The sequence below is a fragment of the Ustilago hordei genome, assembly GCF_900519145.1.
Source record: "Ustilago hordei strain Uho2 genome assembly, contig: UHO2_contig_18, whole genome shotgun sequence".
NCBI lineage: Eukaryota > Fungi > Basidiomycota > Ustilaginomycetes > Ustilaginales > Ustilaginaceae > Ustilago > Ustilago hordei.
In genome coordinates this window covers 146097-171526 of record NW_024545264.1, presented here as the reverse complement: position 1 = coordinate 171526, position 25430 = coordinate 146097, and the positions used below count along the sequence as shown (strand labels likewise).

Below are 25430 nucleotides of genomic sequence, written 5' to 3'. Positions count from 1 at the left end.
CAGACCACATCAAGGCAGTTCTGAAGGCCAAAGAAGGGAATACAAAGTACTAAGGTGTTGTCAAGGAGCACTCCATAAACTGTCCCACAATAATAATAAAAATCAGCTCTTCTTCATAGCACAATTTTTTTTAGTCAATGTCAATCTCAATTACACAGTCTTGGAGAGAAGAAGCAGGGCTTTCAGATGATATCAGACAGTGTGGCAATACAACTTATGGCTATTGAGCATTAGAGTGATGTATGGTGACATGTAAAATTATGGGACAGTTTATGCATGTGCTGTATATCAAGCAGAGAGCACTAGGCTCTCGCCACATTCCTTTAGTCAATCAGTGACATTGTACTCGGACTCTCCCCGATCACCAGTATCGGGACTAAAACTTATCTACATTACAAGATATATTTCAACAATTTGTGCCTGTTGATGAACCCTTAACATGTGAAAGAGAAAAAGTGAAAAGTGCGACCGCCGATCTTCGATCACAGCCTCAACCTAATCTGACAAAATTTCTCACGGAACAGCTCAGACGGGTTTCCCTTTCGAACCTCTCGTTGGAAGGGCAATAGCGGTGGCGAGGATGGCAATCGGAGCATCAACCAGCAGCGCATCCGCCGTGATCGAGGTGTCCATCGACGGCAAACCAGCTTCCATCGGACACGATCACGAGTTCCTCTACGTCGTTCGGGGTCATCACAAGCATGTCGAAGCGCAGACAAGCAAAGCTTACGTTCGGGTACCGTTGGCACTCGTGCTGAACGCTTCCTTCGTATCTGACTCGGATGGCGGCTCCCTTCTTGTTCGGCTTCTATCACCACCGTTACAGGCGCAAAACAGCGAGGCACCTGGTCCATTCTCGTTCTTCAAGAAGACAAAGGCGCCACCAACATGTATGGAATCGTTGCCGCAACATGCCTACACGGCAATGACATCGTCGGCGCGGGCCGAAAGACTACGAGAACAGCTCGAGGGCCCATGCTCGAGCCTTCGCCTAGTCAAGATCGAGGCGCGAGTCGTAGCGACCAAGCATGGAGCGGATGTCGAAGCGAGCACACAAGCCTGGGTTGACACGGTGATGAGGGCCGCCTACCAGCATGTCAAGCCATATAGGCGTGTCAAGATTCTCATCAACCCGGTTGGTGGTCCTGGAAAGGGTCGACAACTGTTCGAGAGTCGAGCTCGACCTATCTTGGAGGCGGCGGGGTGCAAGCTGGATGTGACGATTACATCGCATCGCATGCATGGAGTTGAGATGGCTAGAGACCTCAAAGTGCAAGACTACGATGCGGTCGGCATTGTCAGCGGTGATGGTCTGCTGCATGAAATGCTCAACGGATTTGCGACACGGAACGACGCTGACAAGGCGCTCGCTTTACCATTAGCGCCGATTCCGGCAGGAAGTGGCAATGCTATGTCGATCAACTTGCTCGGTGTTCAACAAGGTCTCAGTCTTGCGCTGGCGTGTCTCAACGTCATCAAAGGTCGTCCGATGAAGCTTGACTTGCTCAGGGTCACGCAGCCCGCATCGGCATTCCCACCAGGTCTTCCTGTCCCAGGGAGATTGGCAAGTGATACCCTGGGCAAGCGAGCGGAGGCACAAGCACGGCGCGATGCCACTCTGATCGGCAGTAATGGTGGCAGTGCAAGAGGCTCAGAGGACGTTGCAAGAATCATCGACGCTCCATCATCGCCCTATGTGCAGTACTATTCGTTCTTGTCACAAGCTATCGGCATTGTCGCTGATCTTGATTTGGGTACAGAGCATCTCCGCGCACTTGGCGACACACGCTTTGTGATCGGTTACGCGACGTCGGTGCTTCGAAACGCCAGATGTGACGTAGACATTGACATCAAGCTGGGGTCCCGTGGTAGTAAGAATAGAGCCGAGATGCGTCAGAGAGTCATCGACTTTAACAAGGGCAGTCAGTCACACAGGGAAGTCGACAGAGAATCCAGCAATACAGGAGAAGGAGAAGCGGATGCTGCGTCTACGATGGCACAGCTCGTCCATGGCGATGTTACAGAAGTTCTTACAGCAGATGGCAACCCACCACCACCGTTTGACCTGCACGACCCATCGTGGCCGCACACCTTCCTCCAGCGATCTTGCGCTAGACAAGCAGCCGCTGCCCTGGATCCCTCACAAGGAGACTCCCAGGCCTCTACCTCGGGTTGGGTGCGCATCCACGAGCCAATCGCAAGCTTGTATGCAGGCAAACTTCCCTTTGTCAGTCGCGATCTGATGCAATTTCCCTTTGCACTCCCCAACGATGGTACCATCGACGTCGCTATGATCCTACACGCCGGTGGTCGAGTCGCAAAAGTGCCTGAGAACGGGTATGCCGAAACAGGTCAGCTGGTGTATCAGAAGGCGATGTCGTATCTCAAGGTGGAAGCTATTCGTGTGACGCCAAAGCGGAAGGAAGGGGACAAGAAGCTCAAGAATGGTGGCTTGATTAGTATTGATGGTGAGAAGGTGCCTTATGCTGCTTTCCAGGTGGAAGTGGCTCAAGGTTTGCAATATTCGGTCTTGTCCTTGTACGGACGCTTTTGTGTTTCGCTTCCGGAGTCACCGACTGTGAGGTGATAAGTTTGTTTGCTTTGTTTGTTTGATGCTAATGGATACCATGCTTTGTCGGGATCACAACTGGAACTTGGAATATATGTGTGCGACTGCTCCGCTCCCCATCAATTCTGACATGGCAAGGTCAAGCTTATGCTTCTCGCAACGGAAGTCTTGCGGCATTATCTGTGCGGGAAGAAGAAAAGGCGACATCTCACAAACTGCTGCAGGGTCCAAGCCAAATTTGGCGGGAAAGGACCGTTGGGGGCCCTTGTGCGGCTATATAACTTTCCCAGTCTCCGTTCTTCTCTACTCCTTCTCACCGAACCTCTCCACCCGCAACAGACAAGGCAGAAAAGATGTCTCTCGCAGCCACAGCAAAGCAAATTGTAGTCATCATAGGCGCAGGTCCTGGCCTAGGCTGTGCAGTGGCACGCAAATTCGCTGAACAGGGACACTCCGTAGCCATCCTTTCTCGATCCAAAGAACGACTCGAAACAATCGCATCCCAAATCAACTCACTCAACCGTGGTCGAGCAGTAGCCTAGGCTGGCAATGATATGGATGCAATGCTATGTTGATGATGCCGAAAAGTGTCTGTCTGTCATGTGACTTGATTGATGCTGCTTACTGCTGCTTGATAGCCGGGCAGATGATCAAATTTTTAATAACGCTCACGCTCACATGTGACCGAAAATGTGCAGAGCGTGCACGGACCATCATTCAACGCTTGCTTTTTCGGCTGGAGCAAGTCATGCATCACGTGATCGTCAAGAAGGCGTGCCTGTCTGGGCTGGACTCAAGAATCGACTCGCTACGCTTCTCCTCTCCTCTCTTCACTACATCCATCTTGACCAAAAGCCAAGCGTACTATCAGCAGCCTGGTTCATCGTTGTTTGCCCTCCCTGTAAACAGCCTCTCCTTGTCGAGCTTGGAGGAGCTCATGGGTCTTTGCCTGCAATTCTATACAATTTCGGTTATGTTTCGTGCGATTGAGTCCAGGCGGGATGACAATAAATTTCCGGCACAAGAGCTGAGGGAAATGCCAGACTCGGCTTCTTGAGGCGCGCTCCACACCTGACAACTGAACTGCTTTTGGCAAGGTTGTCCTCTGAGAATCATCATCAATCACTACCTTTCCCCGTCGGACTCAGGATCGCTTTCGACGACGCTCATCCCAGTCGCACCCAGCCACCCTTAATCTCAACGCCGAGCCCTCGAGAGCCAAGGTAGACTTGTACGCTGCGCATCGGTTGCAACCTCCTAGGAACGGATCAACCCCATTCTTGGCTTCCACGCCATCAATCCTGACCACGGACAGATCACTTCAGACGCTCGGCTCGGCAGACGACCGAGAGATCGCATCGGGACAGCAGCGATGCCATTTCACAACCCACTGGCCAAACAGCCAGAGTCCTACGTTAAGAAGAAGGAGTACGAGTTCAAAAAGACGTTAGGCGAAGGCACATTCGGCATTGTCCGTTCAGCATTATGGAAAGCGGCAGACCCACCCATCAACGTCGCAGTCAAGGTGATCAGCAAGCGCATCCTCAAAGGACATGATGAGATCGTTAAGGATGAAATGAACGTTCTCAAGGGCCTTGACCAACCGCATGTGGTCAAGTTCTTGGATTGGTTCGAGAGTAAAGATAAGGTAAGTGCAACTTCTCCACTCCAAAGCCACCTCTTGAACTGAAACTGACACTTCACTTCTTGCAACATTGCGCGTTGTGCCGAGACAGTACTATCTGGTATTCGAAGAAGCAACCGGAGGCGAACTCTTCGAACGCATTCTCTCCCGCGGACGATTCACCGAACTCGATGCTTGCCGAACCATCCGAGCCGTCCTCTCCGCCATCCAATATCTTCACCATCACAACATCGTCCATCGCGACATCAAACCCGAAAACATCCTCTACCGCACTAAAGAAGAAGACGCAAATGTAGTGCTAGTCGACTTTGGTATCGCAGCACATATGAAGAGCGATGACGAACTGCTCACCTCCGTCTGCGGTAGTTTTGGCTATGCCGCACCCGAGATCCTTGCCAAGAAGGGCCACGGCAAAGCAGTAGACATGTGGAGTCTGGGAGTGATCACATACACTATGCTCTGCGGCTATACACCCTTCCGCTCGGACGATCCGGCAGCGCTAGCGGCAGAGACGCAGAGAGGAAAAGTGGAGTTCCATGATCGATATTGGAAGAACGTTAGTAATGAAGCCAGGGACTTTGTCAAGGCGTGTTTGACAGTGGATCCGAAGAAGAGGTTGACGGCGGATCAGGGTATGGCACATCCATGGTTGACCGAGCACAGTGCAGAGACGCAGGGTTCGCACGATATCAGTGCTGGTCTCAGGGAGAACTATAGAAAGAGGTGGAAGTCCGCGATTGCTGCAGTGAGGGCGTCAACCAAGTTCAGAACGTTTGCACAGTTGGCCAGTGAGAGTAGGGAGCAGAGCCAGGCGAATACACCGTCAACGGACAGTGCCTCTTCGGCAAATGCGTTTGCGGCGGATGCGGGGAAGATTTCGCCTCCGACGAAGAGGGAGTTGTATAGCGAGGAGGAGGACGAGGAGGAGGAGAAGCAGGACGAGGAGGAGGATCGAGAGGCGAATGAATGGTTTGATACGGAGGAAGGGAGCTCGAAAGCAGCGACGGGTGAGGAAAAGAAAGAGGAAGGATTTATGCAGAAGCTCGAGGACAAGCTTGATGGCTTGCATCTCAACTTGTCTAGCAAGTAAGCAGCACCAAGGCGTCGGCGTCGGAATGGTCTCTATCTGTCTCGTCTTTTGTTCCACCTTGTACTTCATATAACTGCTCAAATAATGCTCTCGCATTGTCAATCCGTCATCGGCCGTTGTGTAACTAGACTGTCCATCGAGAGACGAAGGGTCTCTGTGTCTCGGTTGTGATACGGATTTGATGTTCGTGATGCTGTGAATTTGATGTGACAAAAGAAATCCAAAATCTGAGTTGAAATTCAGGCATCAAAAAGCGAGTTGAGGAGAAAGCGGTAGAGAGAGTGTCTGTGTCTGTGTCTGTGTCTGTGTCTGTGTGAGTGTCTGTGTGTCTGTGTGTGACACGCACAGCAACGGTAAAGCGCCACACAGTTGCTTATTTGTGTGCTTGGACCACACTCAATCCCACACTTTTTCTTCGTGTAACGCTCGCACGCACACACACCCTGAATGCTACCTCACCAGTTACGCCCTTCTGTTTGTGCTTCTTCCTTCTCACCACGGCGCATATCCTTCCTCCGTTCCTCACATACACCCTCCTGGAATCGACCTCCGTTCGCGAGCGGGATTGGACATCTACATCCAACCCTCATCTTTCGTTGCAGCTTCGGATCTCAGCTCGCTCGAACCGTCGTTTGGCAGCATCGAGGTCGAAACCGTGCTGTTCAACATAGAAGGTCTGAGCACAACCACCCGAGCCGATGCCTCCTTCCACACAAGACGAAAACTACTCTGCTTCTCCTCCTCCGCAACCTTCTTCTGCACGCACGATTGCTGGCGATCGTATACTCACTGACTCTCGTGCAGGCAACATCTCGACCATCAACGGGAAGGCCGCGAGCCAGCCCACCACGGATTCCTTTTCCTCAGCAGACAAGACTCATACACAAACCCCATCAACACTTACCCACAAACGCTCGGTCAAGTCCATCACTAAAGAGTACGAAGTGCGCAAAGACAACACAACCACAACCTTCCTTCGCCCACCTTCTGCTTCGTCTCGCCCTTCTTCGCCCACCTATTCCCCACCTCAGCGTCCTGCTACCGTATCCAGTCTAGACGTTCCATACACGAATCACTCCTCCGCACCTGTTTTGCAGAAGCGCAATTCGTTCTTTCTATCTAGTCAATCCGACCCTAGCACCCTCACGGCTCCTACTCCGCGTGCTAGAAGTCTCAGCAACAGCTCAGGTGCCGCTTTCTCTAGATCACCTTCGATTCGATTAGCTAGTGGCTCGTATCCTTCGACGCTAAGACCACCGGTGGACAAGGCTTCGAACAGCTCTATTCGGTCTCTTCCGCAACTACCCCACGCTTCTGCGATTGATACTGCGGATAAGCTCTTTGTTTCCACCTCGCCAACAGGGTGCGAGAATTCAGCTTCTCCTCGAGTGTCTGTTGACGAAGCTAGCAAGATGAGCGCACCTCAAGATGACACAGCTGCTGCGCACATTGGCAAAGATGCAGGCAACCGCCATCACCACCATCATGAGGCTACTGCGGAGGACAACGCCCAAGACGAGGCCCTGTACGAAGGCATGGACAGCGTCGCCGACCTTTCCAACTCCTCCACCAACAGCGCAGCCTCCGGTCTATCCTCCGCATCAATTGACTTCTCCAAAATGACCGTCGCCGAAAAACGCGAGCATTCCCGCCGACACTCCAACATTCACAGTCGCAACCTTAGCGTCTTCTTCCCTCAACCCGGAACCGAAGCAGAAGCCGAATCCGACGCCATCAAAGCACGAGAGCATTTCGAGCAAGCCTCTACTTCCACCGCCACCTCCACGAGTGACTCGGCTACCAAAGTGCATCGTAGGGGCAACAGCGGCAATCGACCTCAAATCACAGTTAGCACCGATGCGACCACTCTCTCTCCCCGCTCGGCTAGTTTTGCTGCACTCACGGCGAATGAGCATTCCCAGCACATGCTTAACACTCCTGATAATGGTTTACCAGACCTTAGCCCGAGTCCGATGAAGAGTAGAAGAGGGCATCATCATAGACATAGTGTTGCGATGTTGGATTCGGCGTTGAGTCCGATGAATGGACATGGGATGGAAAGGTCTACTTCTTCGACTAGTTATGCTTCGAATCCTTCTTTTGGTGCGGGCCATGGTGAGGGGCATACTCATGGGCACGGGCATGGGCACAGACACACACACCGTCGCTCGCTGCATTCAAGAACAGTCTCTGCACTGGGTCATATTCCGCAAGCCTCGCGACCTTTGCTTTTGTTCGGCATCTCGCATTTTGGATTGGGAGCAGCACTCTGGATGGCAGGGCAAGAAGTCGATTCGCTTTCCGCTACTGGGTTGGGTTACCTCGTTGTATTCGACGCAATGGGTATCCTTAGTAGTGCGATTTCCGATTGGGCCTTAGAATGGGAGCAGCACGCCAGCGATCTGCGTAGGAGAAGTGGCAAAGCGGAAGGTGGGACTCTACGAAGACCTTATGGCATGCACCGAGTATCTACGCTGCTACACTTTGTTCAGACGATCTACCTCCTTTTTGCCAGTGTGTACGTGCTTAAGGAGTCTGTCGAACATGCGTTGCTCGAAGGCGGTAGCGGTGTGGATGCGACAGCTCTAGAAGCGTTGACTGACTCTGCTTCGGGACACGACCGTTCGCATGCCCATGCAGAGCATTCCGTCGGTATCATGATGCCAAACCTTCTCTTGGCGCTGTCTCTGGCTGCTTGTGTGTTTAGCAACATCGTCATGGGCAATCACACACGGCTGGTAGCAGCATGTGGGATTAGTACAGCTGCTTCTGGTGGTGCGCCTGGCGGGCCGAGACATGGACGAAGCGGATCCGTTCTGATGCGACCATCCGAGCTCGCTTCGCCTCTGCTGGCGTTGTTGGCAAACCCGTTCAGTTTGACGGTGTTATTCTTCAGTTCAGCGTTACTGTTTGCGGGATTGACAATGCCTTCGATCCAAGTCGCTGCTCTGGATAAGGTGCTTGCTGGTTTGGAATCTGTTTCGATGTTCTATGTTGCCTATCCCGCCTCAGTTGCACTTGGTAAAGTGCTTTTGCAGACAGCCCCGAGCGACACTTCACCGGACAAAGAACAACTCAAGCGAGCACTTAAGCTTGTCGGACAACATCCTCTTGTCTCTTATGTTCCTCCTCCGAATCTTTGGCAGCTTACCGCACCGACATCAGCGCTTGTACAGGCTGATAGGGCTGGAGCATCAGGCATGCTTTCTGGCGGTGGGGGTGGTGGAAGAGGAGTGCATTTTGGGAGCAAGTCGGCGTCGCTTGTTGCTTCAGTGACAGTGTGGTTGAAGCAAGATGCGAGTGAAGAGGATTGTTTTGAAATGACGAAATGGATTTGGGAGAGGTTGGCACCCAGTGTAGGAGCAGGGAGAGGGTTGTTGGCGGGGGAAATGTTGAGAGGGACACAGAGGGCAGGTGAGTTGACGGTGAGTGTTAGGAGGGAGGGACATGAGGGTGATGGCGATGAGCATTTCGGATGCGATCATGGCCATGGTGATAGTCATGATCATCATGATCACGGTCACGGTCATGGACAGAGTTACGGCCATCATCACCACCATCACTAGATCCAGTGCTACCTATATATACATAGCTTTATCAGCTTATCTCCTACAATGCAAACACGCGGTTCAGCATAGAACTGCTGGACAGTCAAACACAGAGAACATGTACATACTGTACTGTACTGTACAGTAGATGCAGTTGTGACGTCTTGGCTATTGACGCATGGCTACGGCTAAGCATTTCTGACAGTCGGAGTTGACCGAGTGGTCGCGGAGTTGGAGGGAAACATACCTTTTTTGACGAAGCCGAAGAATGAGAGTCGCCGTGTGCTTGCTCAAAAATGGCACGCACGTGCCCAGGGACTTATCGGAGATCCTCATCTGCTTTTTCCTGCTGCCGATACACACGATCAATTTCCCGATTGCCCCGATTTGAGCGTCATGGCGTCTTTTTGGCTTTGGGAAGAACTGAAAATTTGGCGGATCTTCGGATGCACAACAGAGTCACCTGACGCTTTTATTGATCTTCCAAGAGCCTCACTTCTCATTCCCACCACATCCCGTAAGCCACCGTCTACGCCTAGCACAACTATACACTCTCCTTTCATTCGCGTTGCTGCCGTCGCCACACGCGATATCATCTTTGCACGACTCGACCAAACCGCCATCAGCAGCTTCCTAGCATCGATTGTCAGGATGTCGAACCTCCTCAGTGCCGAAAACCTCAACGGTCGATTACTCTTTGCTATCCCCAAGAAGGGTCGACTTTACGAGAAATGTCTCGAAATCCTCTCTGGTGCTGATGTCCAGTTCAAGCGTCAACACCGATTGGACGTTGCTCTCGTCCAGAATCTTCCCATCGCACTTGTTTTCCTTCCAGCTGCCGACATCCCACGTTTCGTAGGGGAGGGTAACTGTGACCTCGGCATCACCGGGCAAGATATGGTTGCGGAAGCAGGAGACAAAGTTTCCTCTCTCGTCACTGAAGAGCTTCAGCTCGGATTCGGAAAGTGTTCGCTGCAGGTCCAGATTCCAGACCCCACCCTACCAGCTAACTCCACCAAAGGGATCAAATCTGTCGAGGATCTCGTAGGCAAGAAGGTCGCAACATCATTCGACTATCTCGCAGGCAAATACTTTACCGAGCTCGATGCAAAAGCATCCTCCGCACAAGGCAAAAAAGTGAAAACACAAATCGAATACGTCGGAGGCTCAGTGGAAGCTGCTTGTGCTCTAGGATTGGCCGATGGAATCGTCGACCTCGTAGAGTCCGGCGAGACAATGCGCGCTTGCGGTCTTTCAGCTATCTCCACCCTACTCACTTCTCAAGCTGTGCTGATCAAGGCGACTACACCTCACCCGAGGAGTGATACAGAGTTGATCAAACTCATCACTGCTAGAATTCGCGGTGTTATTGCTGCCTCCAAACACGTGCTCTGCCAATACAACGTGCACAAGAAGGATCTAGCAAAGGCACTGGAGATCACGCCAGGAAGGAGAGCAGCAACGGTTAGCCCACTGGAAGAAAAAGATTGGAACGCGGTAAGCTCGATGGTGCTGAAAGCGAATGTTGCGACGATTATGGACAGGTTGGAGGAGATTGGAGCTAGTGATATCTTGATTGTTGGTATTAACAACTGCCGAGTCTAACCAGACTGAAGAGGAGTGGGCCTTATTGTGTACGATGCTTTCCAGAACAGTTAATATAGATCCTCGTCACTTGCTTTTATCACTGCCGTCGAAGACTTGTGATGTTGTGTGTGGTCTCAGCTTCTCCGTGCCAAGACGGAGTATGTGTGTGTGTGCGATTTCAGTGGTTCCATACCAAGACGGAACGATTTGTCGTGGAGCTTTGATTGCTCCGTCGCTCGACGAAGCATACTCAATTCTCACAGAAGCAAGCACTATCATGCTCCTAGACAGACTCACTCTCGTTCGGCTGACATTGGTATCTACGGGAATAAGATGTTCCGTCATGCTGTCTACCTCAGAGATGCACACATATGATGTGCTTGCTCACTCCAGCTTATCCCGTCCCAAAATGTTCCCAATCTCTCTCCTAGGCTGCAGCCAACCCAAAAACGTAGGAAACTTCCTTCCTCCATCCGCCGCGTAGTTCGTAAACGCTGTTGAGCTCGATACTTGCGAAGAGATCGACTCTGATCTTGCTCTTGCGCCCGTTGCCCCGCTCTCCTCCTGCGCCCCCTCAATCGGAATTGCAGGTCCACCTCCACCGAGCGGCGGCAAGAGCGGAATGAAACCATCAGCTTCGCTCTTCTCCAACAGATAATTCGCGAAAGTGATCAAGTAGCCATATCGCTGCAGGTAGTTGGTGAAAACGGTTGTCAAGTGCTTATGCTTCTTCGTACCCGGCTCTGCATTGTCTGCGCGGAGCTTGGAGTCGTAGATGGCTTTACGAAGGTTTTGGACCGCTTCCATGCGATCTATCGCTCGATCGGTTAGCTTCTTGGCGAGTTTGCCGTGGGAAAGAACACCAACGAGTTGGAGAATTGTTCGCCATTCACCCTGGAGCCAAAGATCGTCTTCACGATTATCGAGATTGTCTTTGGGTTGACCAAAAGCTTCATCTTCCGCGCTTTGGGAGGTGGCAAGGTTGGGTGCTGCGCCGTCTTCGGATGCGGAAGCTGTCAGGGACGCTAAGACCATTGAGCCGGACATTTCGTAGCCGGCGACTAGCTGGTCGCCGTAGTGCCAGACAGTCGAGACCAGGGAGGCGATGACCATACCTGTGGTCGTTCGTCCTCGACCCATCTGACAATTGAACACGCAAGCTGATCCAGTCTGAAGTGCTGTGATCACTCGCTCCTCCAGCTGAGAGAATACTGCTGGCACAGGCGCTTGTTCGTCAGTAATGGCAAGTCGTGCATAATCGACCTTGTAGCCTTCTCTCTGTACAAGCTCGTAAACTTCACGAGGCGTGAGCACGTCACCTTCCTTAACCGTCTCCCACACTGGAATGATATCAAACTCTCCTTGTCGGATCTCAGTCTCGTCGTGCAAAAGCACACGGCCACCTCGCTGAGCGGCTTCCTTGAGCATGTCGTTTTTGAGCGCCAACTCCATGCTTTCGACTACGTCAGTCGTGACACCAGTAGCCTCGATGTTGGTGACTGGTTGGTCGGCTAATCGCAGCACATGGGGGCGGCCGTTGACGTACAAGACAGGCTCCTCTCGGAGCGATGTCCAGACCACTTTGGCCGGTCCGTTCGGTGCTGCGCCCATACGTGTCAATCCGCGACAGAGACCATCGACGGTAGGCATGCCTGAACCCCATGTCTCTCGACCGTGGCTCACGAGCGGTGTCTTTGGCGTCATTGGCGTAGAAGACTGGTTACCTGCGCTGTTCTGACTTGGTGGCGTAAGCAACAATGGCACGCCACGCAGGTTGGGCATACCATCGATGCGTTCTGGCAGACCAAGCTTGAGAATACCACTGAAAAAGTCCGACTTGAGCATCGTGTACGCCGACAAAATACTTCCACTTCGGTGTGAGACCACCTCCTGCACCTCGTCAGACAGCGCCATACCATCGCTCGCATCCACCTTCTGCAGCGGCATGATGGTCGAAATATCGATCTTGTCAAATTCTTTGGCGATGGTCTCGAAGACAGGTTGACGTGTGACGAAGGAGCGGAAGCTTGGTGCAGCCTCGAGCAAGTCTGGCCGGGTTTGCGTGAGATAAGACTGGAAGACGATGAGGAGGAAGTATCGACGGAGATTGTGAATGGCACTTTGAATGCGCTTTTTGCGGAGAGCTTCGTCTTCGGTGTCTTCGGCTGCAAGACGTGCTTCTTCGATGGCCTCGCGCAGGTTGGTGACGGTGGCACATTGATCGATGCAATCATCGACCATTTTCTTCACCTCAAGACCCTTGGGAATGACACGGAGAAGACTGTTGATGACGTGATAGCTGAGAGGAGCACGCTTCGGTGTTTGAGTTTCATCAGCCGACGGAGAAACGGCAGTGTCATCAAGCAGGTCTGGGTTGATCGTCTCACATGAATAGGGTGTGGCAGTACCGCTGTTCTGATCGGAGCCAGAGAGGCGAAGTCCATCAGAATCGCTCTCTTCAGCAACGCCGCCTTTGGGTGCAGATTCGTCGTCTCTGACTTCCTGAAGCCTCGATTCGGGTAGCTTACTTTGTCCTTGCTTGAGCCATCTTGTGATCATCAGAATAAGCACAGCGGTCATGGTACTTCGACCTCGTCCGAGCTGACAGTTGAGCACAATCGGCTGCCTCTCCACATTCGCCTGCAGCACCGTCGAGAGAAGCTCGCTGATGTCGGAAAAGTCAGGAGGCTTCTCTGCGGTCATTGGAATTCTGCGGAATCGAAGCTGGACCTTGTCTTTGAAGTCGGCACCGATGGATGTCATGATCTCCTGCACTGTATCGACGTCTGACGGATTGGCTTCTTCCCAGATGGGAATGACGGTGCCGTCCGATGCTTCGGTATGCAGCAACAGACGACCCTCGCCGGATTCGAGCTCGTTCACAACATCGTTCTTGAGTCTGTCCTCAAGAAGTAGGAGACGATCCCAGTTGATACCGCTGTACGCCTTGATGTTTCGCAGAGACATGCCCTTTTGGCGAAGACAGTAGGGCTTGCCGTTGATGTATGCAATGGGCTCCTCGCGCAAGTTGATCCAGGTTACTGTACGAGTAGGGTAGCTGGCCGCATCGGTCTTGGACGCATAGTGCTCTTGAAGAGCAGCGACAACGTTTCGGATGCCATCCACTGTGGGCTGACCGGTTGCAAAAATGTTGCTGCCCGGGATACGACGGAAGTTGACGGTACCGCGGATGGGCAAGCCTGCATTCTTCTCGATGAACTTGCGCCAGATGTCGCACTTGAGCAGTGTGAAAGGACGCAAGACAATACCAGCTCGATTGCGAATGACGTAGTCAGCAAACTCGTCGCCGGGTACCTGAGCACCTTGACCTGAAACTTCTCCGAATCGACCTCGTAGTTTCTCCGAGGTAGCAACCAAATCGCCTGCTTTGCCACCGCTAAGAATGCGCAGATCCCCGACGGGATCGAAGAAGTAGAGGCGTCGACCCTTTGAACGGATCAGCTGGATACCCCGCCAGATCTCGGCACGATTCTTGAGCCAGTTGGCGAAGCGGTGCTGGAAGGTGGCTGTCATGCTTGCGTTGACGTAGCTGGCGAATGCGATAAGGAAGAAGTACTTCTCTAGCGATTTTGCTGCTTTTTCGAGGTGCAGAGCGGCCTGCGCCTCATCCAGGGCGTCGGTCGAATAGCGGATTCTTGACGAGAGGATCGTCTCACGAAGGTTGGTGACGTGAGCACAGCAATCGATTGCGACGTCGACAACAGCCTTGTTCTCAAGACCTTCATCGAGAAGACCTGCGAGCTGTCTGATGACACCATAGTCTCCCGAGTTGGCTTTGCGCAGCGATTCAAGCAGTGCTGGGTTGGAAAGCAAGATCTCGATCGTGGTCTGAGAGTCACGCGTTGAGAGACTGACATTAAGAACGCGAATGAGCCTCAGCAATGACAGGTTCTGAGCTTGCTGTTCACTAGCCTGGCGCAGAGAGCGGGCGACACGAGAGTGAGGTGTTCCATTAACGGGTGCTTGCAGGGGCGATTTCTGCTGTTCAGAGATGGGCGCAAATGGATCTTGATAGCCGAGCAGGAGCATCTGCTTCCTACGTAGAATCACGGCAGCGACCATGGCAAAGGTAGTTCGCGTGAAACCAATTCCGCAGTTGGCAACAAGACTGGTCTCGGTAGGGTCGAGATCCTTGATGACCTGTGTGTATGCGTCGAGATAGTTGTTTTCGATGGCTTGATCTTCGGCGATGGGGATGCGGTGGTAGTCGACCCTCCAACCTTCAGACTTGACACGGTCCCATACTTGGCGCACAGTATGAACAGAGGCCTCATCTACGGCGATCCATGTTGGCTCGATCTTTCCTGTTGCAGTCTCTTCGTGTACCATAAGAAGGCCGCCATACTTGGACGACTCACGCAGAATGTCCTGCTTGAGACGCGACTCGATAGCTTCGAGGTTGTCAGCACGAACAGTTAGCTCGAACGTGCTGACAGGACGTTCGGCTTGGCGAAGTACAAAAGGTCTGCCTCCAACATAGACAACTGGTTCTTCCCTAGTGCAGACCCAGACGCACTTGCGCGGCTTCTCTGAGCGATTCGAGGCCTTAGGAGGATTCGATTGAGTCTTTGGATCTTGTGCCTGAATGAGGGAAGGGGAGCTGAAAGGCGAAGATGTCTGTAGTAGCGAAGTGGAAGCTGCGCCACTTGCGCCAACGCTGGAAAGGCGCGAGTCGAAGCTCTGAGAGCCGACTGCATCTTTTGTGGGTCGAGCATTGAGAACGGAGAGGATAGTCTTGAGACCGGTGATGGTAGGCTGTGCGACACCGTACACCTCGAGGGAGCAGTCGGCTTTGCGGAAGTTGGGGGCGCCCTGGAGGTGAAGATCGAGATGGGCATGACGGGCGCCGCCGGCAAAGTGATCAGTTTTGAGGATCAGACCACGCGTCAGGACACTACCCTGTCGATTGCGGACGACACTCTCCTCTCGCTGTGACCAGAGCTGTGCACTCAGCTTGCCGAAACCATCCGAGGCTAACAAGTTGTGCTTGGCACGATTGCGAGCGGCGCATGAGCCTGCTGCGGACCGGGGGAGGTCAGCTTGCGGTTGTGGAGCTGGTTGTTGTGGTTCTGGAAGCGGCGATGCGAGCGCTGGGATATCTTGGATGCCATTAACGTCGTCGATTGAATCGTCGCGAGCTGGCGTCCGGGCGAGGGGAGTGGAGCTCATCGTATTGCAGTCCGTCACGATCCGAAACAGGGACCACGAGGGAACGTCTCTGCAGTCGAGAGGAACCACGAAAATGCGAGAGGGACAGGACTACTGACAGAGATGGTGGATTGGAGAAAGAAGGCAAGACAGTCGACAACGACGAAGCGATCCACAGATCCTCAACAATTGAAACAGCGCAACGAGAGGCTTCCAAGCTGTGACACAAGCGAAAGAGCAACACAAATTACAGCTGAAATCCGAGATCACCATCAAAATCGGGCAAAAAAAAAAAAAAGGGGCAAACAGCCCGATTGCCAAATCCGGAGAAGACCGAAGATACATTCACCATGACGAGCCGATTGCTCATTTTGACCAGAACCTCCACTTGGAGACCCAAAGAAATTCCTCTAAAGTTGTTACCACTACCGTCCTAACATAGCTTTACTAGGCAATTTAAGGAAAAGAAAAATCAAGCCACACACAGCCACAGCCACAGAGTTGAGGAATCTGATTTTCTGCATAGATGATGATAGTCTAACTACAAGCTCGAGTCCAGGCATTTCAAAGTCTTTGTAGCTCGCATGCGCGCGCGGGGCTACGTTGGGAGTTTTATCCCGGCCAGGATCCCTGCTTTGTCACATCTCCCTCAACTGCATCCCTCAGTGGCAAGGCAGGAGACTGCTGGGCCACTGCATCATGCTGGGCCTTTAGGCCCAGTTCCTGTCGTGCGCGCTGTAGTATAGTCTTTCCCACTGGTTTGGTAAAGAGGTCTGCCAAGTTATCTGCAGTGTTAATGTACTTGATCCTGACCTTTCCATCTTGCATGTTGTCTCTGATGAAGTGGTATTTGGTGTCAATGTGCTTTAACTTCCAGTGTTGCGCAGGGTCCTTGCTAACCTGGATGGTGCCAGTGTTGTCTGAAAAGATTGTAGGGATACCAACATCAATTCCGACGGCCTTGAAGAGGTGTTTGAAGAACAGGACCTCTCGTGCGGCTTCTGTCGCAGCTACAAATTCTGCTTCCACCGCCGATAAGGCAGTGCAGCGCTGTAGGGCTGATTTCCATGCTACCAGGTTACCACACACGAACACCACTGAACCAGATGAGCTTTTGCGTTGTGCTGTAGCGTTGCTTGCCCAGTTTGCATCGCTGTGCGCCATCAGAAAGTCTTGTTGCTTGTTGCTGCCATATTGCAAGTGGATATCTCATGTGTGGTCCAAATATTGGAGTACTTTCTGTGCGGCGTTGTAGTGCTCCCTTGATGGTTGTGTCATATAGCATGCAAGGACGCCGACGGCTTGGCTGATGTCTGGACGTGTTCCATTAGACAGCCACAGGAGTTTGCCAACGATCTGTGGGTACTCCTTATGTTCTGCTATGCTTGCTGCTGTTTCTGGGACTGGGATGTCTTGGAGTGGTACGCTAGACTTCCTTCTGCGCTTGTCCAAATGTTCATCCAGAAGCTGCTTAACATAACTGGTTTGCTCGAGGTCCATGGTTTTCGCTTCTCGATCCCTGGTGATTTTAATCCCGAGGAAGTGGGAGACACTGCCACCATCCTCCATCCGCCATCTTTGGCCTATTTCCTCCTTGATACGCCTTACTGTTTCTAGGGTTGGAGCTATAATTAATGTGTCGTCAACATAGATGACCACTATTGCAAAGTTATCCCCTTCTCCTCTGGTGTAGATGCATGGTGTGCAGTCGAGCCTGTGGAAGTTTGAGCATTGCAGGAACTTATCAAACTCCATGTTCCATTCCCGTCCCGACTGTTTAAGGCCATACAGTCCCTTGATGACTCGGTAGGCTTTCCCTTTCGGCACCTTGGCACCTTCTGGTGGTTTCATGTAGATCACATGGTTGAGCGTGGAGTTGAGGTAAGCCATTGTGATGTCAAGCTGATGGACTTCCCAGTTGCGCTCCACTACCAAGGATAACAGGGCTCTTATTGCACTGAGCGGTGCCACAGGCGCAAAGGTTTCTTTGAAGTCGATACCCTCCCGCTGTGTGAAGCCCTGTGCGACGAGTCTCGCTTTGTGCCGGACAGGTATGCCATTGGCATCCAATTTGAGCCGAAGGACTATTTTGGAGTCGACAAGTCTAGTGTTTGGTGGAACGTCCACAATCTCCCATGTTCCCATTGCCTCAAGTCCATCCAGCTCCTTGCATATGGCTTCCTGCCATTGTTGTGCATCATTGCTGGCAAGTGCCTCCTTTAAGGTCAGCGTGAGGTTCAGGGTGGCTGTGTGTGCTTCTCCAATTATCTCTTCAACATCGAGCTCTGACCTGTTGTCATCTGTAGGGTCAGTGGGTGGTGCAGTGTGTATCTTGGGAAGTGGGTCTTCCATGTCGAGTACTTCCACCTCCAATTTGGGCTTGTCGCTATCTGTCTCGGGTCTAGTACCTTCTGCTTCGAGGCTCTCGAAACCGAACTGCAGTGGGCTCTGCACACTGGGGCGATCATGCCAACCTTTGGCTTCATGGAATGTGGCTGAGTTGCTCCACCGTATAGATGGGGTGTGGCTGGGGGTGAAGAATTTCCAGCCCTTGTGCTCGTCATCGTAGCCGACCATGATTCCTGGGATTGCTCTTACGCCATGCTTTCCAGTATGATCCTTCCTGGGGAGGTGGACCCAAGCGAGGCAACCAAAGACATGCAGCTGCTTGGCCAAACCATGTGCCGACTTGCAGTGGAAGTCCTCATATGGAATCCTATTTGCTTCGGTAGAGGGCATCAAGTTCAGTGTGTGCCCTGCAGCCATGATGGCGTAGGGCCACAGCTCCTTTGGTACTGATCTCTGGACAAGCATTGCACACATCTTTTCTTGAAGGGATCTGATCATGCGCTCTGCTCTCCCATTCTGGGCACTGACATATGGTGTGGTTTTCTGCCATTTGAACCCTGCTTCTCGTTTCCATTCTTCTGCTCCAAAGCTGGACCACTCTGTTCCGTTGTCACTGCGGATGCACTTTAGTGTGTGGTCCATTGCTATCTCTGCTGCCTTGATCCATGCCTTTAGAGTGGGGAATGCTTCGGCCTTGCTGAGGAGTGGTTTCACATATACATAGGATGACGAGTCATCTACAACTACCAGTGCATGGTGGTAGTTGGGATGACCTTTCAGGTCCGTCATCAAGTCAATGTGTACCAGCTCCAGGGGTGCCTGGGCTCGCTCTGTTTTGCTACTTGTCATTCTTGCGTGTGTTTGCTTTGCTTGGCTGCAACAGTTGCAGTCCCTTGCATCATGTCCAAGCTGTGTCTCTTTTCCTAAGTAGTGGGCCTGGATTTGCTTGGTCTTGTTCCTGCCAGGATGACCGAATCGTTCATGCCATAGTTTGCTCGTTGTGTGGCTTGCAGGTTTTGCTGGTGTTGTGGTGGCATCAATGCCCTCTAGGGGATCATTGAGCTGTGCTGCTAGGGAGTCACCGTAAACCTCCCATCTCTTCTTGCGCCGGTTGGTCTTGCTCTTGACCATGCTCCCGTCATGCTGGAGGATAGTAGCTCCAGATTCTTCAAATATCACACGTGCACCATTTTCAGTCAATGCTGGGATGGACAATAGGTTCTTGCTAAGGTTGGGAACATGAAGTACATCAGTGAGTGGTATCTTAACGTCTCTTACTCGCAGAGTTGCATCGCCTATTGCCTGTACTCGCAATCGTTCATGTCCAGCAGTATCTACGGATCCTTGCTTCGGCGTCGGGGCAATGAGCTTACCCTCATCACATACCATGTGATGTGTAGCTCCAGAGTCGAGAATCCACGTACTGTCTTGGTTGCGGTTGCCAGTGTTGCTTATGAAGAAGGTGCACCCGAGTCCCTATCCCTGCTGGGTAGGAGTTCGCTCCTGACTGTTGGTGCAGTTGATGGCAATGTGCCCGGGTTGCCTACACTTATAGCACTTGGCCGGTTCGTTAGGGTTTGTGGGGTCGCGCCTGCCCCTATTGTAGCCCTCTTGGTTAAGAATCTGCCTATGCTCGCCAGCTTGGCCTGTTGAACTTCTATTGCTCGCGACTCTGGCCGTGGCTCGGATACGACCTGAGAGCTTGGCTTCTTGGTGCTTCTTAGCTAGTGCATGATAGGCATACTCATAGCTGCAACCAGGTTGAGCAGCTTTGAGGGAGTCTACTGTCTGGGTGTAGAGCCAGTCGTCCTTGACGCAGCGGTACAGGGTAGACTTCTTGAGCTTTTTGTCCATGCGGCTGCCGAGCCTGGCTGCGTCATTCCAGATTTGATCGAGCTCCTTACCAAGGTTGACAATGTTGCGCTGGGCTAGCTTGACTTCATGTACCCAGTCGTGAATGGCGGAGAGTTTAACTTCGTCGTTTATTGTGAGAGCAGCTTTGAGCTTCTTGTAGAGTGTAGAGCCAAGCTGCTCCTCCTCACCTTGCTCCTGCACTGTGTAGGTGTTGATACGGCTGGTGGGTCCGTGGTCACAGGAGGACAAGATGAGACCCAGCAAGTGGCTGTCCAGTTCCTCATCATAGTCGGTATGGCCACTGGAAATCTCCTCAGTGAGGATCCGCTTGGCATTCTTGATTGGGCGGATACAGTCCATGAACATCAGCTCCCAGATGGCCCAGTTGTTCTTGTTGAGCTTGACGATTTGCGAGATGATGCTGAGCACCGACTTAGGGATCTTCTCCGCTTGGTTGGTGTTGGGTTGGAGGTTCATTAGCGAGAAGGCGCGCTCCAAGACTTGGTCTTCATCCCAGTTGGTGTGAGTTTCCCTGATCATCTGCATGGTGCATTCAAGTAGCGCTATGCTATCTACTCTTGGTGGCATCCTGGTGGCAAGGCGCTAGAAGCTGCTGAGCTTCAGACTCTTAATCAGTTGAGGAATCTGATTTTCTGCGTAGATGATGATAGTCTAACTACAAGCTCGAGTCCGGGCGTTTCAAAGTCTTTGTAGCTCGTGTGCGCGTGCAGGGCTACGTTGGGAGTTTTATCCCGGCCGGGATCCCTGCTTCGTCGCATCTCCCTCAACTCACAGCCACAGCCACAGCCACAGCCACAGTCACAGTCACAAATCGACGAATCACACGCAACATGCTCTCGTCATCTGTCATCCCAACGGCCTTCGAGTACGCTAGCATCCCTTTGGCTCCACAACCGTCACCACCGTATCCACGACACAGCAATCCGGCCATCCGCTCAAGCCTTGCATCTCAACATCGACGTACCACAGCCTCTGGTCTACTCTCGTCACTGCAAAGGCGACCAAGGTTACTTTGAAACCAACGATATTCGACAAGCATTCAGCATCGCTGTCATCGAACCTACCCTTCACCATCGAGTACAGAAGTCTGCTTGATACGAAAGCCGAAGCCAACGCAACACACTTTACTAAAGCGCACATCCGTATCTCTCTGATTGCGTTTTCATGACGACTTCGACCTAGGTGTGCTCTCGAACCCGAACCCGAACTAGAGCTGGACGTCGGTTGATACTTTCAGCACCCAAGGTTTCAGCAGTCCTAGTGGTTGCAGACTGTCACCATGGGGCATGCGCAGTCTCGTCTACAGCGCGATTCCCAGCAGAGGCGCGCTCGTCGCAACCCGGGTACGTCCGGCCAGTCGAGATCTTCCTCGCCGGCAGCCTCGTCTACAAACGCAGAGAACAGGGGCGTAGCTGATGCTCATCCTCATGGGGGAAGCCGCAAGCGACGTCGGTGTTCTGCCTCTCCTGATCCTCAGACCGCTTTGACACATCAAGATCCGCCTCTGACTCAACGACGCAGAACGACTCAGGCCTCCAGCAGCAGCGTCACCAGCGATGCCATCACAGTTGCCCAATCAACAGCGGCAGCAAGTGATGCGATGCAGGTGGATGAGGTACCCTCCTCGAGTGCAACCTCAACTTCTCTGCAACCAACAGCCGGTCCACAAGCCACAGCAAACAACGCAACAGCAGCACCATCGTCTCAGTCCGATTTTCAGCAGAGATTCAATGCCATTCAGTCAGGCAACGCCTCGCCCTCCGAAGGCGACAGTGGCGCCACGCCTCCTCCGTACCTTGATGCATTACGCCAAGAGCGAGAGCGTGCTCGTCGACAAATCCTCGAGGCCTTAGGCGCTGCAGCACCCGCAGTTGCCGCCGCATCTGCACCATCGACGACAGATCAATTAACCACAGCGCCAGCCCCGCTTCCATCAACTACCCCGAACACAGCAGCTCTGCCCTCGCAAACGATGGCCTCTGCGACCATCGCTGCCTTGCTTGGAGCTATGGCGACTGGCCATGCACCACCGGGCATCCCAGCCATCCCTAGTCAGACAGATTCGGCGACAACATCCCAGTCGACGGCTGAAGCTGCGGCCGCTCCTGCTACCGGAACGACGTCTGCCTCTGGCTCCCAGGCTCAGCAACAGCAGGATCCTTCTGGCCCTAGATCACAAGCCATCCGTATTCCTTTGCAGCCGGAAATGATCAACGGTACTTCCATGGTGGTCCAAGGTGCACTCGTCGCTCGAACTATTCCCAACCGCGCTGCTTCTGTCACAGACGATTCTGCACCAACTTCAGCTACCAGACAGGAGGCGGATCAGCAAGCGGGTTCGAGTGCAGCAACCGCAGTCCCACCTGCATTCGGCGAGTCGCAAAGCTCAGCCGGTAGCTCTGCAAGACGACCCGATGCAGCCGGATTGACACCGGATGGCGAAGATACGCGAGGTGCTGTGACGCTGGAGGAGCAGGCAGTCATGCTCAGCCGCATTTTGGGCATTGCAGCTGCAGCTACTGCTGCCTCGTTGCTCAACACGTCCGAGTCTCACCATGTGGATCCCTCTTTACTTCAAACCAGTCTTCGTCGTCCTTTCGAACGACGCATGAATCAGACTTCAACCGACCGCAACGAGCGATGGCTCGGTGATTGGCAGCGTTCGCGTCCCAGCACCGAAAGAGCTGCTTCCTCCGGCTCAGGCGATGACACAAGTGGACTGCAGCAGAGCGGCGCGGGTACTGTCGCAGGTCTCGGCAACGGCCTTCGTCGCCGGTTGTCGGCTCTGTCACGTCGAGTCAGTAGTTCCACCCTCAGCTCCGTTCCGCCGAACCAAGACGCTCCAACGTCTCCCTCGGGCACTACCGCTGCTTCTGCCACTGACACCGACGCTGCCAACACAGTGATCTCAAGGCAGCAAGAGATCATTGCTCATCTTCTCAGTGCAGCAGAACGCCAAGCCGCTTCGCAACGTCGAGGCCGGGTTGATTCTGCTCAGGAGCCATCGACCAGAGCAACTTGGTCAGAAGCCGTTCGATCGCGCTCTTCGAGTCTCAGCTCGTCGCAACCACAGACCACGTCTTGGCAAGAGAATTCGCCTCGAAGCAGCCTCTCTCGGCTTGTTCGATCGACCATCGGCACATTCATGCACCCAGGCCGCCTTCTGCCCGGTCGCTCCCGTTCGGACGGTCCGTCGCCGGCGAGTTCCGAAAGCACTCGAGATGGTTGGACAACTGCGGGCCGAGCTTCTGGCTCCACTGCCGCACCGTCATCAGAGTTTCCGCTTGGTAGCAATGATGTTGCGGGCACGCTGCGTCAGGTTCGAAATGGCGTTCTACCCGACGGCGTGCCGGGCAGTTTCGGCAGCTTTCTCAACCATCTGGTGCGCGATCTGATGGCTGCTGTACAGCTGATGCGGCCCTCGAGCGAAGTTCCATTGGAGCGATCTGAGGCTCAGACAACCAACTACTTTGAACACGCTACGCACCGTGACACAACCTCTGGAGCCGAGGTTTTGGACGGAGAAGGCGGTGAGGCCACTGCTACGGCCAGCTCGACTACGACCGCAGGAACCTCGCATGCACAGGCTCAGCAAGGCTACACTTCAAATTCGGGCCCCAACGAGACACGCGACTCTTCGCAGACCAACACTGAGCGAGTAGACGGCGAGACACAGGCTAGGCGTGAACGAGACTTTCAGAATGGCAATCTCTCTTTCTTCCGTCTCTTCCGATTTGATCCTGTTGCTCCATCGCAGCTGGTCCCATGCATTGTCGTCGGTGTACGCAGTCTCAACGTCACTGAGCGTTTCGGCGAGGAGATGCTTGGCGCAAGAGCTGCAGGTCCCGGACGGGAGTTCAATGGTTCGCGTCAACAGACTTGGCAACCCACCACACTAGGTTCTGATCGACCGACAACCTCAACGTTCCGTCAGCGAGCTCAATCAGAGGGCGCCCAAGCTGCTCCCACCACTGCAGCTTCCGCTTCAGCACCTTCGGCACCTTCGGATGGAGAAGCAGCAGATACAAATGGCCAAGAGCTGCCTGCATCGCGTTTCATGCTTTTCGTCTCTGGCGGCCGCTACCCACCCAATCACCCTCTGCTGACCTCGAACCCAGCCACAGCAGGTCGTGATTTGATGATACTAATGGACCTGCTGAGCACCATGCAGGCAATGCAGCACAAGCCCAGCACGGTGACACAACAAGAGATTGACGCAAGCGAGCTTCGCAAGATCAAAGGCTCCGAGGTGGCTGCTTTGGTTCGATCCGGTGACATTACCGAAAACATGGCAGAGCGCTGCTTGGTCTGTCTGGAAGACTGGAAGGATGACGACGAATGCCGCATCATGGCTTGCAAGCATGCTTTCCACACTCTCTGCGTCGACAAATGGATGTCAAAGTCTTCCAACACTTGTCCCATGTGTCGTCGCCAGGGTGTTGCCAAAGACGGTCGACATGCCGATCAAGAGACGGCCGATTCGCAGCGAGCAGCACAGGCCTGATCAACGTCCACCTCAGCCACATCATTCTGCAATGTTTCAACACCATCATCGTTCCATAGCACACCTCGATGTTGCTCTGATTTTCACATGCGGCTTGGCATTACATCCGCATCCCTTGGTATCATCCATGTACTTCTATGCATCCTTTGCATAATTCTTCAACATCAATTCGCCATCTTAGCTGTTGTTCAAGCTTATGCTGTCCGTGACTTGGATCGTGTTTTGAAACGTTCATGACAAGATTGGAAAGAGTTCTAGTGTACAAGGTCATGGAATTGAGATGATCTGTGAGAGTAATCTTCAAGAGCCTTGCGAGGTGTTCGACTGGTTCCACTCGTCCGCAACAGCGATTCTCAATGCTCCAAGATCCGATTGACGCTCTCCTTGATTCTGTGTGGCTCGATTCTTAGCATCCTCGATGATTTGTGATGTTGATCGGCTGCCATCCTTTGCCTCTGTTGCTGTAGGAGCCATTTGTGATGCTGAAGGGATGTGGAAGATTGATCGTTGGGTTGCCGCTGGGCCGCGGTAAAGCTCAGCAGGAGCAGGCTGGTTGGCTAGTCGGCGTCGAACGAGCTCCGGAAGCGAACGACCTTCTGGGCGCTCATGTGCGTTGCGTCCGTCGTTCTCCCAGAGGAAGTAGGCCATCACCCCTGTGGCGAGACCGAGGATTGGGTCGAATAGCCTGATAGATTGAGGAGAAAGAAAACGTCAGTATCCGAGCACGTTGGTATTGCAAGGAGTGGGGGCACCTTCATGAAGACGCACCTTCCTACGAGGTATGCTGGCATTGTGAATGTGTCTGTGCAGAACGGGGTCTGCTCGCTAAACAAAGCCGTTGTCAACGGTGTTGAGAAGGTCGAAACATGTCGGACAAGAATCGTGATGGATTGTGAGTGTGGAGGATCGATGGATCGGGAGCAAAACTTTCTTGCAATCGCGATTGTTGTTGCTTCCGGTTCAAAGGAGGCTTGCAAGGCTAGGTCGTGAATACACTTCTTGGCAAGCTCGGAAAGCTCTACTTGGAGAGAAGTACAAATTTGGAGGAAAATCAATTCCCAAGCCTGAAACTGACTCGGCCGTGTCTGCGAGCT

General features: G+C 53.0%; 8 protein-coding genes across 8 annotated transcripts; 5 read left to right on the top strand and 3 right to left on the bottom strand.

The window, feature by feature from the left end:
- Positions 1 to 580: 580 nt before the first annotated feature.
- UHO2_06316 (uncharacterized protein) lies at positions 581 to 2587 on the top strand (the record flags this gene model as incomplete). The annotated part of the gene is made up of 1 exon (XM_041556324.1): positions 581 to 2587. The coding sequence occupies one exon, from the start codon at positions 581 to 583 to the stop codon at positions 2585 to 2587; it is 2007 nt and encodes a 668-aa protein (XP_041412258.1).
- Positions 2588 to 3941: 1354 nt separating this feature from the next.
- UHO2_06315 (putative CMK1 - Ca2+/calmodulin-dependent ser/thr protein kinase type) lies at positions 3942 to 5304 on the top strand (the record flags this gene model as incomplete). The annotated part of the gene is made up of 2 exons (XM_041556323.1): positions 3942 to 4217; positions 4306 to 5304. The coding sequence occupies 2 exons, from the start codon at positions 3942 to 3944 to the stop codon at positions 5302 to 5304; spliced, it is 1275 nt and encodes a 424-aa protein (XP_041412257.1).
- A 698-nt stretch (positions 5305 to 6002) lies between these two features.
- Positions 6003 to 8870, top strand: UHO2_06314 (uncharacterized protein; the record flags this gene model as incomplete). The annotated part of the gene is made up of 1 exon (XM_041556322.1): positions 6003 to 8870. The coding sequence occupies one exon, from the start codon at positions 6003 to 6005 to the stop codon at positions 8868 to 8870; it is 2868 nt and encodes a 955-aa protein (XP_041412256.1).
- A 633-nt stretch (positions 8871 to 9503) lies between these two features.
- Positions 9504 to 10457, top strand: UHO2_06313 (putative ATP phosphoribosyltransferase; the record flags this gene model as incomplete). The annotated part of the gene is made up of 1 exon (XM_041556321.1): positions 9504 to 10457. The coding sequence occupies one exon, from the start codon at positions 9504 to 9506 to the stop codon at positions 10455 to 10457; it is 954 nt and encodes a 317-aa protein (XP_041412255.1).
- Positions 10458 to 10823: 366 nt separating this feature from the next.
- On the bottom strand, positions 10824 to 15629 carry UHO2_06312 (uncharacterized protein; the record flags this gene model as incomplete). Its single annotated transcript, XM_041556320.1, has 1 exon — positions 10824 to 15629. One exon carries the CDS (start codon positions 15627 to 15629, stop codon positions 10824 to 10826), a length of 4806 nt encoding a protein of 1601 aa, XP_041412254.1.
- Positions 15630 to 16220: 591 nt separating this feature from the next.
- Positions 16221 to 20399, bottom strand: UHO2_06311 (uncharacterized protein; the record flags this gene model as incomplete). The annotated part of the gene is made up of 3 exons (XM_041556319.1): positions 16221 to 16787; positions 16845 to 19407; positions 19516 to 20399. 3 exons carry the CDS (start codon positions 20397 to 20399, stop codon positions 16221 to 16223), a joined length of 4014 nt encoding a protein of 1337 aa, XP_041412253.1.
- Positions 20400 to 21111: 712 nt separating this feature from the next.
- UHO2_06310 (uncharacterized protein) lies at positions 21112 to 24336 on the top strand (the record flags this gene model as incomplete). Its single annotated transcript, XM_041556318.1, has 1 exon — positions 21112 to 24336. The coding sequence occupies one exon, from the start codon at positions 21112 to 21114 to the stop codon at positions 24334 to 24336; it is 3225 nt and encodes a 1074-aa protein (XP_041412252.1).
- A 300-nt stretch (positions 24337 to 24636) lies between these two features.
- UHO2_06309 (uncharacterized protein) lies at positions 24637 to 25127 on the bottom strand (the record flags this gene model as incomplete). The annotated part of the gene is made up of 2 exons (XM_041556317.1): positions 24637 to 25021; positions 25105 to 25127. 2 exons carry the CDS (start codon positions 25125 to 25127, stop codon positions 24637 to 24639), a joined length of 408 nt encoding a protein of 135 aa, XP_041412251.1.
- Positions 25128 to 25430: the final 303 nt, after the last annotated feature.